Here is a 19,364-nt window from a genome sequence, read left to right as displayed (position 1 = left end):
CATGTACTTACATAAAAATCCAATGCCATTTTATTGCTATCATTATTGTTATTATTATATTATTGTCTTTATTATTATTATTATTATTATTATTATTTATTGTAATTAACATCCAAAAGAAGGACAAAGCATACTCTTCATCTTGCCTGGTGTTTTCTTTTGTAAATTGTTTGAATGTCATCTTGAGCGATCCTAGTGGCATCTATGAAGAATATTAGTTGAACAAAGCCATCATCCTTGAATCTACACTAGACAGTAGTTCCTTTATTGAAAGTAAGATTTTCTTAACCCTTTAACTCCCATGGGTGACCAAGACATAATTTCTCCTTAAAATATCTGTACAATAGCAACTAGATAAGTGATGAGATTAAAGAAAAAATCGATTTGAGGATAATTAGTTGATCTAAAACTAAATTCTCTGAACGAACATTGTAAGAATTGTATGGTTGATAGTAAGGAGAATTACAAATTTGATCTGGGAGTTAAAGGGTTATTAACCGAATTTTTAGGTGAAGGATTGTGTCGCGTTTTTCAAGCAGAAAGGTTTGGAAGGTGAAAATTGTCTGAATAATAACAGTATGTCGTGGTTATAACCTGGCAGTGCTTCTCACTTCATGAATTTCTTACATCTCTGTCAAAGCAGGTTTCAATTGAATGTCAAATAACCAAACCCAAAGTAACCTCAGTGGCCCATCACAACAAAGATAACATTATCATTAACCGTTGAATGTTGTCCTTCGGTAGCATTTTAGATAATAAACTGACGAAAGTTTAAATAAGGCCTTAAGCTGCTATATAATTGATGTTAAAACCTTTTAAAAATCCAAGCTTTGGCCGATCCATGGGTATCATCCCTCCTGATAATGCCGTGGATCGGCTAAAGCTTGTAATGAAATTAATTATGTTCAGTTTACCAGGTAATGTTATGAAGGCAGTGCCTTGGTTTCAGATCGAACTGTTCTACTAAACGCGAGTGAGTAACTATGTAATTCAACATCAGTCTTGTGTTTAGATTAAAGTAAAGATTTCAAAGAAAGAATAATAATTGTTGCTATTGATCACAATTGCTTTTTTCGCTGACTTACGATCCCAATGCACCAGTCAGGGTAAGCCCCAACCCCTTGCAAAGGATATGTGAGGATTTGGTAGGGATTTAGTACGTTATCAACAGCTCTTTATTTCTCGAGGATTAGGAGGATTCGTGCGTTTTTGTCGCCTGTCTGCGGAAATATGGGACATGGTAGGAATTTGACGGAATTTACAACATGGCGAGGCGCTACTCTTCCCTCGCAAGAATTCTGGGGAGAGCGAAAAAATTGCCTAGGAAAGATCTTAAGTGGTGGTAAATCAGAGTTTTCGATCAATCATGGTAAAATTTGTTGTGTATACACTTTGATTTGTCAGCAATCCATACTCATACAATCATTGAAAAAAACCGTTTTTGCTCTCAAACAATTTATTAATCAAATATTATTTCTTAACACATCGACACAATATCGTATATAGAATAAAAAGTTACAATGAATACTAGTAATTTTTTCCTAATCCAGGTATATATAAACTGGACTGAAACATTTCATAACAAGGTTCAAATTTAAAGAAATAAAGTAGGGTTATTTTGAATAATACTAACGAAGACTTCTTCCTCTTTTTGGAACATCAAAAATTTCCATTTCGCTTTTAAGCAAATTTCTGATTCGCTAAAAATGTCTAGAAAAATAAGCAATATTTGCACTGATACAAACGTTTCAGCTTACATTAACCTAAATGAGGATCCACAGCTTTTAGAAAGCAACATAATATCAGTTTAGAGACCAATGTTTTGGTCAGCATCCGCTTCTTCCTGTTGCCGGCATGAGATCAAAATTATGCTTCGTCTTTTAACTCGCACCAGGTTGCCTTTGCCACTCATCAGTCACAGTTTTTCTCTGCACTACCACTGATTCACCTTTCCGTCACTTTTGATCAAACGGTCAACGTCGATTCGATGAACTGCAAAAAAATCGTGTCAAGAGATTCAACTCATTCGTTCAACTATAAAAAATCTCAACATAAATCCAGGAGTCTGAGTGAAGGCATTAAATCACCTCAAGATTTGATAAAGACCAAGTCAAGGCTATACTGAGCTACACACTATCTCCTCACACATACAGAGGGTTGAAATGGACGGATGTCACTCTCCCTTCCCTCAAACAGAAATTACGGCACTCACAAAATAGCGACAGGTCCACAAATAGAATGTTGAATTTGAACTGAAGAGGTTATGGTCATGGGTTCTGGTTTTACTCCAGATCTTGGTTCAGGTGCGGTCTTCATGGCGTCTATGATTTTACGATTTTTAGCAACTTACGTCGTCGATGGTGAACACGGCTTTCTCTGATCGTCGACCTCGGCTCATTGCGTGTCTTCTAAAAGTATCTTGAGAAAATAAGAGAGTAAATGTTACTTCAAAAGAAAAATGAAATAATGTTCCTTGAAATCAGATTTTTCAGCTGGGGAATGAATGGGCCTCCGCTGCATGCATACGCATTATAAGTCCAGGCTTATTTCAAACACTGTTTCAAACTATGCCCCGTACCCCCCACCCCAACCCAGAGGCCAGATAATGTCATCGTGGAAATCTGAGAGAATGCTTGCTTTTCCCCTACACCTTAAAAACCTGAGTAATCAAATATCAGCTCGTTCTTTTGAAAAACTGACGGTTTTTACCGTCGTTTCGGGCATAAACCAAAGTGATTCTCTTCAAGGATACTAACCGAACATGACTATGACACGGACCAAAATCTGTATGAAGATATCGAATGGAATCGTGCCTTTCTTGTTGTGATACCTCAGGATGATTGCGCTCAGCGCAGAATTACTGAGTTGATATCCTGCAAGGCAAGAAATAACGAGGCAGAAATAAATTGCAGTAGAAGGAAAATGTTCAAAAGTGGTAAAATTTGAGAAAATGAAGCGACAGGTACGTAGCTACCTAATGATTTGAGAGCGTCGCGGAGCTCGAACAGGTTCATATCACCACTTTGGTCTTTGTCAAAACGGAAGAAAACGGCCTGAAATGAAACAGCACTCTTGGTATTAGTGTCGAGCACAGACAGATAAAGTTAATTTGAAGATTGCACCATGAGGCAAATAAAAAACTGGACACCGTGATTCAATGCATTGGTTAATCTTTGATAATATTCTTCCCCTTCCGGATGCACTTTCCTATTGCGTAACATCATCGAATTATCTAGAGAAGAAATACGATGGCCAGTTCTGCGGTCGTTTCTTGAGAATTTCTTCACCTACCCACGCAACAACCTTTCTATCCCACTGTTTCACTCAAGCCAATCTTTCCTCAAAAAAAACGAGGGAGCTTGAATTTTACTGAAGGTAGTTTTTTTACGCTGGGATTTTTTAGTTCTACATTGTTAGTAAGAAGGTTAAAAAGAATGAATAAGATTTTGACGAAAAAGGAATGTTGCCGTAGCCCAGCCTGCTCGCTGGTTTTTATTTGACAAGAACGTTCTGGGCAGTTGGAAAATACTCTTTCACCGACCTTCCACTGTCCAAGAATTGTCCACAATCCTCTAAACTCATTATATCCTAACGCTCCTGTTTTGTCTCCCTAAAACATATGTTAAGGGTAAACGAAAGAAAACGTCTGCTGATATGAGCGTTAGAAGGGCATGATTCAGATTTATTCACAACAGTGTCAAGAAGAGGGATAACAAAATGAACGATGATTTAAAGTGACATATTCTTCAATTAGTTTAATGTTTTCAAGATTTCTGGATTTTGAGTTTGCGTGAAAGGGGAATACTTGCGGAAGTTTGGAATGGAATTCGAGGATGTCTAGTTGTTTGGATATTTAGAGGAACGCATCAAAATGTCAGAATGTGTATTCTGACCGTTTAGGTATGTCATCAAATTTAAATGCATATCTATTTATTTTCCAGTATTTGAAGGATACATCAAACATTGCAATCATACTCCTGTAGAGGAAAAAAAAACACTTAAGTCATAATGAGGACTGTAATTTGCAAGGGCTCAATTCGAAGCACAATTTAAACTTGATCATCAGTTTCAAGGTAAATTTACCTGCAAGCTTCCAAGCTAAACGTGTTTGAGTTCATCACTGAAAATTCACATTAAAATAAATATATTAGGTAAAGAAATAACGGAATTATTTCATGGAAAATGCGCGCGTCCGATTTTTATTCACAGGTTAAGCAGTATATCAGATGATGTTTACCAGCACTGGATTTTGGTAGAATACGAGAGAAATCCATACCATAGCAGTGAGTTTACCAGTACAATGAACGGTAGGTTTTTAACTAATCAAATCGCAAGCGTATCTCGCTTATTTTATGAAGAGAAGCATATTTCAGCGTCAAAAGCTGTTTACTTACAAGAAGCAAATGCTTTGGTCAAGATCTCCTGTAGTTCATATTGATCAATTTCACCATCCTGAATAGTAAACGGAAAGCACAAATGATTGGTTATAAAGATCTGGTACAATATCTTAAAGAACAAGTGGGAGGAAACCTCAAGAGCTTTTGCCCGATTATATACAGTCCAATCAAATTTTTTGATCTTGACCCTAGCGTTACCTATTGTAAACAGAATAAGAAAGATGGTCTTCATAGCATCCTAATGCGAAATCCGAAGGTCCATCGTTCAATTCCTCATGGGTACGCAGAATTTTTCTTTTTCCCACGCTTGTCACAAGACGAAAAAACCATATTTCTAAATAAATCATATTGTCGAACTTAATCAAAGCAAAGAAAACTGCTCTCCCGAATATTTATGCTAAATCAGAGGACAATTGCCTGACATATTAAGTTATATTTCATTCCCTTAGGATTTACTGAGACATTCTTCTCCACCATTTTTGTTCACTACTGACCTCTCCTGAAAATTTTTGAAACGTGGTCCAAAATTGTTTATCAATGTCTCCGGCCTCCTCTGTTGACACTGTTGGCTAGATGAAGAATGAGATGGAAGGAATTATTCTAAATCAATCTTAATTAAACGATAAGTTGAGATCAACGAGGGCTCTCCATAAGACCTGATCTGCTGGTCTGATTTTGTTGTCGAAATCAACCTCGCAACCTTTTTCAAAATTTAGACGTGTGAGTCTGAGAGGGTACACCTCCCGCCCTCACTTCCTACCCTTTTTAAAAAATTTGATTAAAAAAACGTTGCGTCGACAAACCTTGGGTAGCAGCGTTATTTTTGTTTCCACGTCAATTTCCCTGAAAGGAGAGTTAATGAAACACCAAATGCGTAAGAAATTCATATGAGCTTCGAAAAAATTGTTTGACCAAAGAAAGAAAGAGGTAAAACAAGTATTGATAATCTTTCTCGTTTGATTCCAAAATGTCTCCGACGCCACTGACCCACCTTGTATCGTGAGGTTTCTCGGAAAATATTCTTAAAAGAAATTCGGATTCTTGACGAGGGTAAAATGTGGATGGAACCAGCACGTATTCTCCTTTAGGTAGGGAATATCGACAGCTTATCTCCCTCAGTTTTGTAAACGAGTTTGTCATCACTTGAGCCTTGGTCGTCTCAAAAAACCGCCTGCCAAAGCGCTCCTTTCTGCCGGCCATATCTTCCGGTACCTGGCGTATGACAGAACTGAGTCATTCTCAAGTTCTATCCCGTAATCATAATGTAAATTTATTTTCTTCGTTTGATTCCCGATGCCACGAAGAAAATTTTCAAACCTAATTTGTTTTTTAAGCGGCTTCTTACAAAGTTCTGTGCAAATCATGCCCGCTATCAGACAGAAATCAAAGTACCACCGTTGGTACAAGGGTTGCGTTGGTCGTTCAATTCATGCTCACCTTGTAAATAGCAAACCCAATAGGAGGCCTCTCATTGGCTGGGGTTCTCTTTCGATCAATGCGCATGAGCGACGCTACCATCGAACAGAGGTCATCGTCATCATCCTCATCCGGGTCCTCTAAATGAATCCTGTCAAAAGAGTACAACACTTACTGGTCGTATTCTGGCGCGTGACTTATCATTGCAAGAACTACACACGATAGCCACGTTCCGATGTTTTAGTCAACCAATAATATCAGTTTAGTAAGGTGGAAAATTTTTAACGAGGCAAGTACTAACCAAGACGGAATAAGGATGGAAAAAATTGACCCAGATTGAAGCAGATTCCAAATGCTTTTTTTTTTAATTTCAGGCCAAATTTCTAAAGAAGCATAATTTACAGCCTGACCTTTTTTACATACTTCTATACCTTATTTGAGGATTTATGTGGAACGTGTCTATGAAATTCCTACATCCACCTGCGGTCGCATCAGTTTGCCAACGACCTTTTTCTCGTTGTATTTTCCATGATTTTTTCTTATCTTCTTCCAAAACGCTGTCAGGGGTCAGCATACAGATCTCCACACGTGTGAAGTTCGCCACAAAATCCTCCATTGTCATCCTAGAATTAAACAATTTAATAATCAAATTTGCAAATAAGTTACTAAATAAAAACAAAACAAAAGACATTTAATGACGGATTTACCAAAATTCTCCGTCGTCGTCGAACACAAGGTCTAGTCGCTTTCGTTCTTCATTTGACAAGAGATTCCACTCATCAGACCTGTTAGATACGAAGGGAAGTACAACAATTATATGCACAGCTGAAAACCGAACGTTGTGACAGTAGATCTTACTTTGGTTTTGGAAAGTCCACACGCCCCGGATGTTGAATGGCAAGGCTTCCCAGATCTAACTTAGGGTGATAGTATACTGCCTTCAGATTAAACAGACTTTTCAGCCGAAGCCAGTTTGCTGCTCCTGTATTTTGGGGAAAAATATTCCCTACTTTTATCACCATTCGATCAAAAAATTGAATGTATCGAGCTCTCAACAGGGCCCTACTTGATTAGGAGAGTTCAGGGCATCTTTCACACGGCAAACTCTTGTCAGCCAAGTGTTTTACACGACTTAATCCGTAACGTAACTCTTGTGTTTTTTTCCACTAGATCGTGATCGTAGACAACGTGTAAATTCGAAGGCTTGCGGAATTTTCATCTCCTCAGAAACTTAGAAAATGACCAATACCTGTCGCTCCAGGCTCCCTTCCATTCTGAACTATTTCCGTGTGGATTTCTGAGACGGATTAGTTTCGCCTCTGGTATTCCCAAAGTAAGAAGATTAACCTGTAGTATAAGAAAAATGTATGTAAAGCTGACCATAATGAGAACTCACTTAAAGCCATGACATTACTAATGAAGTCTTGAGATATCACTATGCAAGATTATTTACCTTAGTCAAACCTGTGATGGAGTACGCATGCCCGGTTATGAGTCCATTTGGTAACGTTCTCTGACCAGACTGAGCGGTTGTCTGAAGATTTGGACAAACATTGGGATAAGAAAGGAAAGTTACCAAAATAATCTTCTCAATTACTTTCAAACTTTTACTTCAATACCGATTAATAAATACAGCGTTCAATTGAGAATTCGAGTTATAGATAAATGCCGAATTTTTAAAGCTATCCAGGTTCTTCAAAGGTTGTGGAACCTCATCTTTTCAAATTATTGATTTTTTGCAGACGATGGAGGAGAAAATGACGAAATTTAAAAACATTGGTGCAATGCCACTGTTAATCTTACTAAAAAATTCCGTCGTTATTCTGTTCTTTGAAAAGTTCCTAATTAAGAAGTAATTTGTCTCAACATGTTCATACCTCTATAGAAGTACCCATCAGTGAATGGCGCTCAAGAGCTTTTTGTAAAACCTTAAAGACGTCTGGTGGTGGTGCCTGTAGGTTTATCATCTCGATTACGCCTCCTGTAAAATCTTGCAGCGCTTCGCTTATTCGGCCTAATCCCATGGCTTCATAGGATCCACACACTCTGAAAATACAAAGTGCACAATGCATCTCATTCCTTCAAAATGTACCTTGTAAGGGCGATACACTCTTTCCATCTGTTACTTACTTGGCATAAGCTTTTTCTAACAATGCGCTCCAAAACTCATCAGGATCACTGGATCTAGCGTAGTACAACTTGTTATTGTGCGTCGGCAGGTAGTCATCAATGATGACTTCTACCCATTCACCAAAACGCCAGAAGTTGAATCTAAACATTCCACAATACGTGCCTGGCTCAAAGCCCTGATCCTGCGGGCAGACGGCATAGAATAATTCCTCTGAGTCTGTCAACGATGCCACTGCTGCCACAAACCAACAGTTCAACATTCTCCCTTGGGCAACGTCAGTTCTGCTGATACCTTTGGTGAAGAACTTGGGCTCTGTCCTGCTGATGTCCTAAGATGATAAAAAAAAAAAACATTGAATGCTGGGATCAGGAGATAGAGTGATCTAACAGCTCCAAGAAATGGGGAGACGGAAAGAAAAAAGAAAAACCGAACATAGGCCCGAACACAAGTTCTAAAGAGAGTGAAAAATACGAAAGGGGGAAAAATTGTATTCAGACAAAATGATAAAACTCGCTTTCTCAGTTTATTTAAAATTTAGAGGCTATGAACATATAGATATTTATATGTAACTGAGCGCGTGTTGCATTCATGACGATACTCTTTCACTTTTTTCTGTGAGAGTAAAGTAATTATAGAGTTGAGAAGCGGCAGACTTTGTGTGCTTGTGGATCATTGCAATAAAATTGTTTGATAGATAAAAGTCATTTTACGATGAACTTGAATAATTAAAACTGGTTTTGGTATCCCATAAATTTTGTATCCTTCTCACAAATAGACATGTTGTCTATTGCATCGTAAAGATGTACGGTTTGCTTGTTTGTAAGAGGTCAAATCGCTTCAAAGACATACCTTTGGTCTTTTCCATTGAAGATTTACAGATGGACGTGTTTTAGTGAAAATACTGCGAAAAACTGGCGGGAATTCTCTGTCTTCGTACAATTCGCCTTTCCTTAGGAGCTCTCTCTGCAGAGAAAGGTATTTCTCTTTTGGTAGGGCTCGCCTTAAGGACATCGTTCATAAATAACCCACAAATGGCAGCTGTCCTAAAGCTAAAGAGCAGTGACAAGGCGTAAGAATGTTTCGTAACTGGTATCTGTATCTCATAAACTTACGAAGTAAGGCTCTGGAGGGAACATAGATATTTTGCGATCTATTAATTCAGAACTTCCTTCACTAGGTTCTCTTTCGTTGTTATCTAGACACAACGATATATTCATCTGAAATTTTCAACCGCCCCATTTTTGAGACTACGCTCACAATATAACTCCTCTTAACCCGTTACCTCCCACGAATGACCAAGAGAGAATTTCTCCTTTCAATATCAATACAATATAAAGTATAGACGTAATGAGAATAAAGTAATATATCAATTAGGGGTTATTAGTTGACCCAATACTAAATTCTCCAAATTGACATCATAAGAATTGTATGTCAGACAGTAAAGAGAATTACTAATGAAATTTTGGGAGTTAAAGGATTAAGAAAGTCATGTAGTGTATTTTTAATGAATATTGGACTGTATTTCTGAGTCATACCGGTAGACAGTCGATATTGTTATTGCAATCGATATGGCGTTGGTGATGAAGTAAAGGTAAGCAATGAAAGTTATAGTATGTACCGCTTGTAAATGTTAGATAAGGAAGCTTAATGCATAATGTAGTTAATTTTAGTCATGTCAGGGAGATTGTGAAGCAAAAACAGATACGTACACTGCCAAGGTTAGTTGCATAAGTAAACATATTTGGTGGAAGGTGATAGCGCTGTCAGTTTGTGATTTTTGTGCGTTATGCAGACCAACATAAATCTTTAAATTCGTCTGTTTGTTTAAATATGTCATTAATAATAAAAAGAAAAAACTGTGTGCCAAGATCTGTATGTGCTTACACCCTCGACGAATTGACATAAAAGTACCTCAGGTATACGTGAACGCGAAGCAACAACAGTGTGGCTCAAATGTAGCATGCGAGCACACCTTCATTGTTAACTGTTCGACGCGAGTGTTTCTTCACCCGCGGAAGAGTTTGAGGTCTTGAGCAACGCGAACCGACGATAGGTCTGTAAGGGGTTTGGCAGTGCCAGACCCACGGCAGACTTCTCACCAACCCGTCTCAAATCTCCCCGCGGACGGAGACACGTACGTCCTGCAGCACTAACAATGAAGGCCGGATTGCGGGCTATTTCAAATGGAGCCTGCAATGGTGGAAACAAAACGTCCATTTTTATATGCAGTAAGTCACAGACTAGGCCCACTAAGCAAGCTTTTCCATCGTGACACTTCCGTTACAGTCACCTTGGTCAATAAAAACTTCGTTGAAACGCACGGTGCCTATGACAGAGGGCCTTTTGGAACAAAAACTTGTACCACTGAAATTCAGTTGCGAAACCTTTTATGTCCCGAGTTACCCAACCTCTCTACCGGGGGGAGGGGGAGGGTCTCTCTCTTCTCTCCGCCCCGTGCAAACAAGGTTGGTCCTTCATGGCGTCCTTGTCATGTTATCCACACTAGCAATTTCTTCACACATTCCACCTTTTTTGGGACAAGTCTTCCTCTTAAGCTGGATTTTCTGTTATGTTTGACAAGGACTTGTGTCGAGTAATTGCAGCAAAATAAAACAAACAAAGGCGTTCAAACAATAACACTCCTTTTTCCGGGCCCCACTTTCGAGCCGGAGGCCCGTTTCTCGGTCCCGGTAATTTAATGGCCCGTAGACATTTTGTCCATTGCATGTTTTCATCCAAGATGGGGCTTTCAAAGTTTTGAAAATGATACATTAAGAATATCAGCTATAGAAACAAAATGGACTGGTTAGGATGCCAGAACTTGCTTCTCTATTCCTAAAAATTTTTATTTCAAAATACGGCTTCGAGCCCGTCAAGTTAACAGAACTTTTTCGAGAAACGGGCCTCAGATTAGGAAAACTACTTTGTCTTCTTTTGTACATTTGAATCGCTGCGAATCCGCGCCCGTTTTAAGAGCCGAATTTTTAATGTCGGTTTAAAATCTCTTTAATTACGAGATGTCATTGTGCTTGTACATCAATAAAAAAAAATGATTGCGATGTATACATAAAACCGAAGAAACATATAATTTAAACACTTAATGAATCATGCATTTTTTTCAGGCGAGCGTTAGCGTCCTTACAGATGATACAACCAAGATTACTACTATTATTAGTCTACAAACCAAACCAGATCCAAACGTGGCCAAACGTGTCTGGTATGGTCAGCCTCATTTTTCATCGTGGCTACCTCAGTTATGGCTTCGACCTACCGCCTGGGCTCGGTCAATAATTAAGAAGGCTTTTGGTTTCGTGGCTCCAGCTAAGAAATATGACAAGGTGATGCCCTTTATCCTTACATATTAAAAACTATCCCAGTGCATAATTCTCGCTAAGTACACAACGCATTAATTTGTGAGCACTCAAGGATTTAATTTATTCCATTTGCAGAACAATTTCAAAACAGTTTAAATTGAAATGAAATAGATCTTGTCTGTTTTGTATTTCCTATAATATATTAGACTTCATTCATAGCACCTTCAATCGCGGTTCAGTTTTCCAAATTTAAGTCCTTCGCTGCAACCCAAATTTCTGTTTTCTTTTGCTAAAGTTTCGTTTCGTTCCTAAACAAATTGAATTTTAATAACCTGGCGACCGTAAAGCAGGCCCTTAAATCTTTAACGGTTCACAGCAAATTGTGAATTGTAGCTGCGATCTTTTTACGTTTTAAAGAAAGCTGTACGAAGCAGACATTATTTCTATTTCTCGAGCGGATACACTGCATACGTGTTTCAAGCCACTGCTGTCTTAATAGAGAAGGGAAAACAGCCGGTTCATTTCCTCTGCTATGTCACGCCAGGGATTTACGGATTTGGAATACCGAGTTGTTGTGATGATTTGGGGCTGAACCTCTGCTATTCACAGACAACGGGTCAATAAAATTCTCAGAACATCGATAATTAGCTTGATCTGGGCGTTCAGGTTCCAAATGATACATCAAGCAGGTTTGAATTTCGAAACTCAGTGGATCTAGTCTGTTTCAGCTTGCAAGCAGGAACTCAATTTATAACCTGCGACAGCTTGTCTTGTATAAAATTTTATGCCCTTAAAACTTAAATCAAAGCAGCCTCCTCACTTGAAATCGAATTCATTTGGTGCGCGACTCGCTCGTCGCTCGACGGCCTTCTCTCAGTTGGCGACCCCGATGAACACAGTTAGAACGGTCAAGAAACAGGCCTCCTCGTGATATATTGGTCTGCAAAGATTATCGATACTTGCAGACAACGTTTTCGTCACTCACTCATTCAACACTCATTAAGTTGCTGTTACGCGTCTATCGAAGTTGTACGACTTACCTCAACCTTATTGCCTTATTGACTTGTCCGCTGTATGGCGTATGGCGTGGAATTATATTCTCTGTGTTCAGAAGTATGCTAATTAGATATGTCTAAGCAATTCTTGTTTTTGTGCTCGAAGAGCCCGCATTGCTTGCAAAATAAATAGCTTTCGATACCTTAACAATTCAATGGCATTTCCGTAGTTTTGATCCTCGTTCGATTGAGTCATTGTGTGTTTACAGTTGTTCATCAAGTCTCATTAAAATCATTGTTACTCGATAGGGGGCTGATAGTTCGATCGAAAGGCGAGCTTTCGAACCAGTGTGATATTGTAAGCCCAAAAGACAACATACAGTCATATGTTTTTGTTTTCTGGGCTTTTTGGTGTCTGCTGTGGTTTAAAAATTTGTCCGACTTAGCAGGTGTGTTATAATAGGTTGTGTTATGTTGTTGAGGGTATCTAGCTGTATTCGTCGCTTTATTAAGCTGTATTTGTTTACATTCTTCAACATTTTCTGCATGCAAATTAAGCTTTGTTTAAGACACGCTCAAAACCACTTGTAGGTCCTTAGTCTAGACGGTCGCCATCGCGCACGCTCATCACTAGTAATGGCGTCCCTACCAGCGTTCCAAGGTCACCATATTCTTGCTAATTATGGTTCAATTTTGTTTCATTCAAGTTTTTAAATAATTTTTTTATTTAGTCTTGGGCAGCTGACCTTCGCCATAGTTCACTGGTTACCAACCGATGTTTTCCTTTTAATGTTTTTTTAGAGGGCACGGTAACGAATCTTGCAATCTGATTGGTTCTTTACCCGGTCAGTATTTTCCTATCTCTGCCCACGGGCCACGGTAACGCTTTCGTGAGTCGCCGAGTACATCCCGACTTTCGTTGTCATTTTTCATAAATATACCTCGTTTTCCGGCTGGACAGTATTTTTAAGCAATTACGTCGGTTACTACCTCAAGCCGATAATTAACTTATGAATCCTCTTTTTTATCTCTATCAAATCACTTTGGTTGACAGAAAAATATTGGTTTCAGAAAGAATTTGTATAAACAATAGTGTCATTACGTTGGTTGACAAGCGGCCTAAAAACCGTCTGCAATTAATTTTAATCGTTCACAAAAAGTACCCAGAAAGTTGAAACGTGAGGTATTTGGTTACAGTTAAACTGAACGATGGAACTTTCATTCATTTAATATCTGAATTTTCTCGAGCAATTTGTTCAAAGTGAAAGAGCAAGCGAAGTTTTAATTTAAGTTTTACAACAAATATACGCTCCCGGTGAGTCTTTCCAATTCCGTTCAATTTGGACATTTGTACCGTAAATTGCTCAACAGAAATTGTGTCCTTGCCAAACTAGTTCTGTTGGTTTTCAAATGTTCCTACGCTTTTTTTTTCTTGCACGCTCTCTAATTGACAGGTGTCAGATTGTGACAGATACTTGTAAAAATAATGTTTCAAAGTTTGTTTGGAAGCCTTTTAAATCACCTTTATCGTTACGGAAATGAAAATGTTTCGCTGAGGCATCTCTCTTTAATTTGCATCACCTCTATTTTAACTACCATTTACTCACTCAAAAATTGTTCAGTTTATGGAAAATCTTGCCGTATTTACAGCCATAAATTATTCGGGTTCTTTCGGAAAGAATTTCGTCAAGTTTAAAAAACAATAAATATGTTATTTACCGGCTAAGGGTCGGTCCGTATGGTGAAAAACTGTGACCTCGGTCACAGTTTTTCACCATACGGACCTTCCAGCCGGCAAATTACATATATATATGTTATTTGCCGGCTGGGAGGTCCGTATGGTGAAAAACTGTGACCGAGGTCACAGTTTTTCACCATACGGACCGACCCTTAGCCGGTAAATAACATATTTATTGTTTTTTAAACTTGACGAAATTCTTTCAAGGACTGTCACGACAATGTTTTCTTCAAAAACAATCAATGATATAACGGAAAGTATTATTCACTCTCATCGACGATTCATTCATGTACGAAGATTTACCTCTGTTCATTAAGTAAACGGCGAGGAAAGTAATTGTGAGTAAATTCAAATTTTTTATTTTGAAGTTGTGAGAGTTTGCTCGTTTGTTTGCTGCAACGGCGTGTGTAAATCTGGTCTTTCCTCCACAAAAACTGAATTCGAACGGCACACTCCAACGAGACACAAGGGGATTTAATGCGGCCTTTTCTCAATAAATTCCTTCAGTTTCTGTTGTGCAATTTATGGTCCAAATGTCCAAATTGAACGGACTTTGAAAGACTCACCAAGAGCGTATATTTATTGTCGAACTGAAATTAAAACTTCGCTCGCTCTTTTACTACGAACAAATTGTTTGAGAAAATTCAGACATTAAATGAATGAAAGTTCCATTGTTCAGTTTACCTGTAACCAAATACCTCACGTTTTAACTTTCTAAGTACTTTTTGTGAATGATTAAAATCAATTGCAGACGGTTTTTTGGCCGCTTGTCAACCGACGTAATGACACCATTGCCTATACAAATTCATTCTGAAACCAATATTTTTTTGTCAACTAAATTGATTTGAGAGAGAGAAAGAGAGGATTCATAAGTCGGCTTGAGGTAGTGACCGATGTGTTTGCTTAAAAATACTGCCCAGCGGGAAAAACGAGGTATATTTATGAAAAATGGCAACGAAAGTTGAGATGTACACGGCGACTCACGAAAGCGTTACCGTGGCCCGTGGGCAGAGATAGGAAAATACTGACCGGGTAAAGAACCAATCAGATTGCAGGATTCGTTACCGTGCCCTCTAAAAAAACAATAAATATATATCCGCATTAACTGGTTAAAAAAAATCTAGTTGATAAAGCTAAGTGAACCGCCTTAGGGAATATTAAAAAGCAGGCCATTCAGGAAAGGTTGGAAAAAAAACATAAACATTCCTCCAACCCGGATTTTGACTTTACTGGCAATTCTTCTAAAACCATTACGTCTGTGGACTTCCTTTCTTACAGAGGGCGGTGATGGTGGTATTGCCCATCAGTGATCAAATATATAGTACAGAGATTCGACCACGTCGAGAAAGATGGTTATCGGGAAAAAAAAATTATTGCAAGTTCAAATAAAAAGCACAGAAAAAAAATGGAAGGAAATAATGACTGAAATAAAGTGAAACCTGCTGGTGTGAACACCACCAATCATTTATTTAGGACAGAGAAACTGATCTGCACTACTCTCCGCTTCTGCATTGTCTCTGAAATTATTTTCCACTCGAGTGGCAGTGGCCTTTTGCAATTGATTTCCATGTTTGTTCTATTTTATTACAGAAAAAAAATCTTATAGGAAGGAGTCATAGCACTTCTACAGGGTCATTCTTATATCATTGAACAAGAATGTATCCCATCGCTTTGATGAATTTGTTACCATTATCTGCTCTCCATCTTGCTACGTTTCCACACGAGCTGGTGTCATCAGGATGGCCTGCCGTACCAAAACCGATCCTGGAACGACAATGGTCGCAATTTGGATCATAATCGTCGTTACTCACAATACCGATTCGAGCCTTAGGCGGTTCTTTGTCGTAACTAGAGCCGGTGCAAAATGTGTTGAACCCCTCCTTGTTACATGTGCGTTGCAATGAGGCGCTGGAACCAAGCAGTGACTTCCATTTGTCTCGACCCAATGAGGTTGGGCGGTACTGACCATCAGCGATCAAAGAGTACAGAGAATCTGCCCTCATTGTAATGAGGACGAAGTTGATTTGATGGCCATTTTTCATACCTAGACAGATTTTGGAGAATTTTGTTTTCCAGTAAGTTGGTAACTTTGTCTCTTTCTCGTCAAAGGCAGTAATCCCAGCCGAAGCGTTGTGTTCAGTCATGCTGCTCCAAATCGCGGAATCATAATGGAAGGTGTCCTTAGAAACAATGTCGAGATATTACAAACAAAGAAAACATTAACAAATGTAGAAATTTCCAATTGAGCGTCGATCGATTTTTTTCTTTATTACTTTGCTCTGTGACTGATCTAAAAAGCTCTCGCCAGTCTCACAAACAGTCAGATGCAAAACAAGAACCAATCGGTCACTCACGTTTTCCTGCACTTCAAGCAGATTGCTTGGTTTTGCTTCGAGTTATCATTAGCTCCTGGAGATATCTTCCTTGCTATGATTGGCCGTTGTGATTTCTCTGGTTTTGATTTTACAACATTCAATCGAAAAGCGCTCTAAAGAGAATTTTGTCTATTATAACACAGCAAAATACAGTTATCAAAGAAAATAAGGTTCTTCAAGATGGTCTGATCTCAGAAGTGTACTAAATTTTCAAAATCTTATTCATCGTTAAATTCTCACCTTGGAACCATCCAGCTTCATAACCAGCGTCCAACCACCACCTCCGCATGCGTCAAGAACTGTCATGTGGCAGTAGATCGGAAGAGTAACTGACCCAAACTTAAGAGGATAAGCTTTGTTACCGTCAGATCTGTAAGGAGAATAAATTACCCTTGAGAGATGAAAACAGGCACTGTAATGAAGATGTGGAATTGATATTATGAATTAGGAAGTTTTATTCGTTACATCAAAAGTTGAATCTTGGGAAGGTTAGGATACCATTTTAAAACGGCTCCACTCAGCTACTTAGCTGTTGTGTATCACTACAACAGGTAAAGAAATCACTCACTCGTCGTTGTCGTAAAATTCCTTGCAACTTGAACGTGGAACTTGACCATCTAAGTGTAAAACATTTGATTACCCCTTTGATCTCCAATGGTGACTACCATCTAAGCATCTAATTTCTTCTTGCAATATCACCCCCAAATCACACATATTAATGTCGCGAGAATAAAAGGAAATGATTACCAACTAAAGAGGCCCTTGATTGTTACGCAAATTCTCCTTGTCGGCACCTTAGGAAATGTATGGAGAACAGTATGGAGAATGTACATACTGATGTTAGAGTGTAAAGAGTTAAACACTTTCGAGAAAATTATGGACCATTTGAGGGTTTGAGTCAAAAACATCTGGCGGATCTTGCAACCTTTGAGTGTTGGCTTTAACTTCAGAACTAGAATTATGGTAGGATATTCACAAATTAGCTCAAAAGACAAGGAAGAAAATTAAATATGACTTAAAATTATTCATAGGGCGGTTAACAAGATCAATTGCTCCGACTGCCAAGTCTCCTACAGCAGAGAGACCAACTGGTACCTCACAGTTAGACTGACTGAATTCAAACGAACAACGATTCACACTATTGTTTGAGACTTAGAGCAGTTTTTAATCGACTGACTTATTAAAGCTGGTTTACTAGGTTAGAAAAGACTTCTCTCAGCAGGTGGCAACAATTACCGCCGCCACACTAACGTCTTATTCACGACATCTACTCTGCAGATTGGCCTAACTTTACCGACTAATCGAAACTTCCTATTCACGACCCACTTTCGCCACTCGAGTCTCATATTTGACGAGTTCACAACACTGAAAAATGACAAAGCAGTTTTCTCGGACCAGACTTGTAATACTTGACTAATAGGCAATTTCTAACTTCGTGTTCTGATGATGATTTCCGCTCAGTTTGTCGAAACATCAATTTTTACTACCGACAGTAACCGACAGCAACCGACAGCAACTTGACAGCAACCTGACAGCATCCGACAGCTACCGACAGCGATTGACAACAACTGACAGCAACACTCAAACCCGGACGATAACACTAAACTATTTATAGTTTCGGAGGATGAATAAAACTGACCTTCCTTTTCGGAGCATCCACAACCGTGGCCAATTTTCCCGAACATTACCAGCACACTCAGAAGAAGGGCAGCGGTAGAAATGACGCACGCAATAACTGATATCCATTTGAAACGACGGTTTGTTTCTAGATTGCGCATGCTCTTTTTATCACTTGTGAGATCCTCATACTGGTTGCATGTATCATCTTCGGTTTTGGTCTGAATCTTTTCTTCTGTATGTTTCTCGGTAGCTTTTGGTATCATAGGCTTTGCGTTGATCGGTTCATCCGCTGTACAGCCTTTGCTCGCATCGGCTAGTCCAGTTGACGTGGACATCTTGGATAACTTTCTTTTGAGAGTTTCAAACCTGAAATTTCTCAATTTAGAGGAAGTAAATACATTTCTTTCATTAAAAAATTGTGATCAGATTCCATTTCGGGAAAAATTAACCCTCTAAAATTCGCCTCCCGCACAACTTATGGCTTCGTAACTTAGTTGGTAGTAGCGCCCATCGAGAATATGGGAGACCTGGGTCTGAAAATCTTTTTAGGGCTTCTTCTCCGCAATTGCAGTCCATCTGTGAGGATCATTGCTTTGTTTAAACCTAAAATTTGTTGATATAAAACACAGGACAAACGAGGGTACATGCGTGGTGAAATAGAAAAAGAGACGAACTAAAACCCGTCCAAATTATCAATCTACTGATTTTACTAATTTCAATCACGGTATGCTTCACATCCCATTCTACTTCGAATCGTTTTAACAGGAGCTCTAGTTTTTCTTTCAGTCGTCTACCGTTTTTACTGCGGTGGCTTTTGTCAATGACATTCGCCTGCACGGATTGAAGAATTAACCACAGATCGCTATTTTTAGCTAAAAATTCCCTGAAATCTTCTCAAGAAAAGTCTTCCGAGCCCTCCAACAAAAATAAAGCCACTTCTACCCTGCTTAAACAAAAAACACTGAAACTGCTCACAGTAACTTGACAAATGCCTATTCAAAAGTTCTTGATTTTCCACCGCAGATTCTCACTGTCTGCGCCTTAGACAGATGCTATTAACCAAATATCATGCTTTCTCTTGTTGATTATAACAGTCTAATCTTCATATTGATATACTAATCATCTTACAACCTCGCCTGCACCCTAAGGACTGTATTATGCAATACATAATTCACTCTTTTTTTTAAAAAAACAGCTTGATATAGCTTTATGTCTGAACTTCATCGAGCAAGACTCCGTTGAGCCAAAACAACCACGGTGGCTCGGGCAACATGATAGAGAGTTCAATCACGGAATTTTTTAAACTAAATACAGCCTTTTTTTGTCTTTTTCGTTCAGTTTAAGAAGCTCGATCAAGGGCTTTCTTCTTTATTGGTCA

At 38.7% G+C, this 19,364-nt stretch overlaps 2 protein-coding genes across 5 annotated transcripts; both read right to left on the bottom strand.

Moving 5' to 3' along the window:
• Positions 1–1,460: 1,460 nt before the first annotated feature.
• LOC131781798 (calpain-B) lies at positions 1,461–12,680 on the bottom strand. Of its 3 annotated transcripts, XM_059098518.2 has the most exons (21): positions 12,457–12,680; positions 12,299–12,359; positions 8,794–8,993; positions 7,944–8,272; positions 7,691–7,859; positions 7,267–7,347; positions 7,063–7,160; positions 6,521–6,598; positions 6,245–6,436; positions 5,835–5,964; positions 5,389–5,609; positions 5,201–5,240; positions 4,892–4,966; positions 4,395–4,452; positions 4,084–4,120; positions 3,956–3,977; positions 3,542–3,610; positions 2,975–3,053; positions 2,757–2,873; positions 2,351–2,418; positions 1,461–1,992 (listed from the first exon to the last, which is right to left on the bottom strand). In XM_059098518.2, exons 3-21 carry the CDS (start codon positions 8,953–8,955, stop codon positions 1,966–1,968), a joined length of 2,052 nt encoding a protein of 683 aa, XP_058954501.1. In that variant the 5' UTR covers positions 8,956–8,993; positions 12,299–12,359; positions 12,457–12,680; the 3' UTR covers positions 1,461–1,965. The 3 variants fall into 3 exon arrangements, with proteins under 3 accessions (XP_058954501.1, XP_066026126.1, XP_066026127.1); XM_066170029.1 differs by lacking the exon at positions 12,457–12,680 and having other exon boundaries at positions 12,299–12,435; XM_066170030.1 differs by lacking the exons at positions 12,299–12,359; positions 12,457–12,680 and adding an exon at positions 9,856–10,045.
• A 2,926-nt stretch (positions 12,681–15,606) lies between these two features.
• Positions 15,607–19,016, bottom strand: LOC131781853 (uncharacterized). Of its 2 annotated transcripts, XM_066170031.1 has the most exons (5): positions 18,962–19,016; positions 18,006–18,352; positions 16,935–16,983; positions 16,607–16,736; positions 15,607–16,171 (listed from the first exon to the last, which is right to left on the bottom strand). In XM_066170031.1, the coding sequence occupies exons 2-5, from the start codon at positions 18,319–18,321 to the stop codon at positions 15,635–15,637; spliced, it is 1,032 nt and encodes a 343-aa protein (XP_066026128.1). In that variant the 5' UTR covers positions 18,322–18,352; positions 18,962–19,016; the 3' UTR covers positions 15,607–15,634. The 2 variants fall into 2 exon arrangements, with proteins under 2 accessions (XP_066026128.1, XP_058954554.2); XM_059098571.2 differs by lacking the exon at positions 18,962–19,016 and having other exon boundaries at positions 18,006–18,554.
• Between the last annotated feature and the right edge of the window lie 348 nt (positions 19,017–19,364).

The sequence above is a fragment of the Pocillopora verrucosa genome, chromosome 7, assembly GCF_036669915.1.
Source record: "Pocillopora verrucosa isolate sample1 chromosome 7, ASM3666991v2, whole genome shotgun sequence".
Taxonomy (NCBI): Eukaryota; Metazoa; Cnidaria; class Anthozoa; order Scleractinia; family Pocilloporidae; genus Pocillopora; species Pocillopora verrucosa.
Note: the sequence above shows the minus strand (reverse complement) of the source record. Positions and strands in the feature narration are given on the sequence as shown.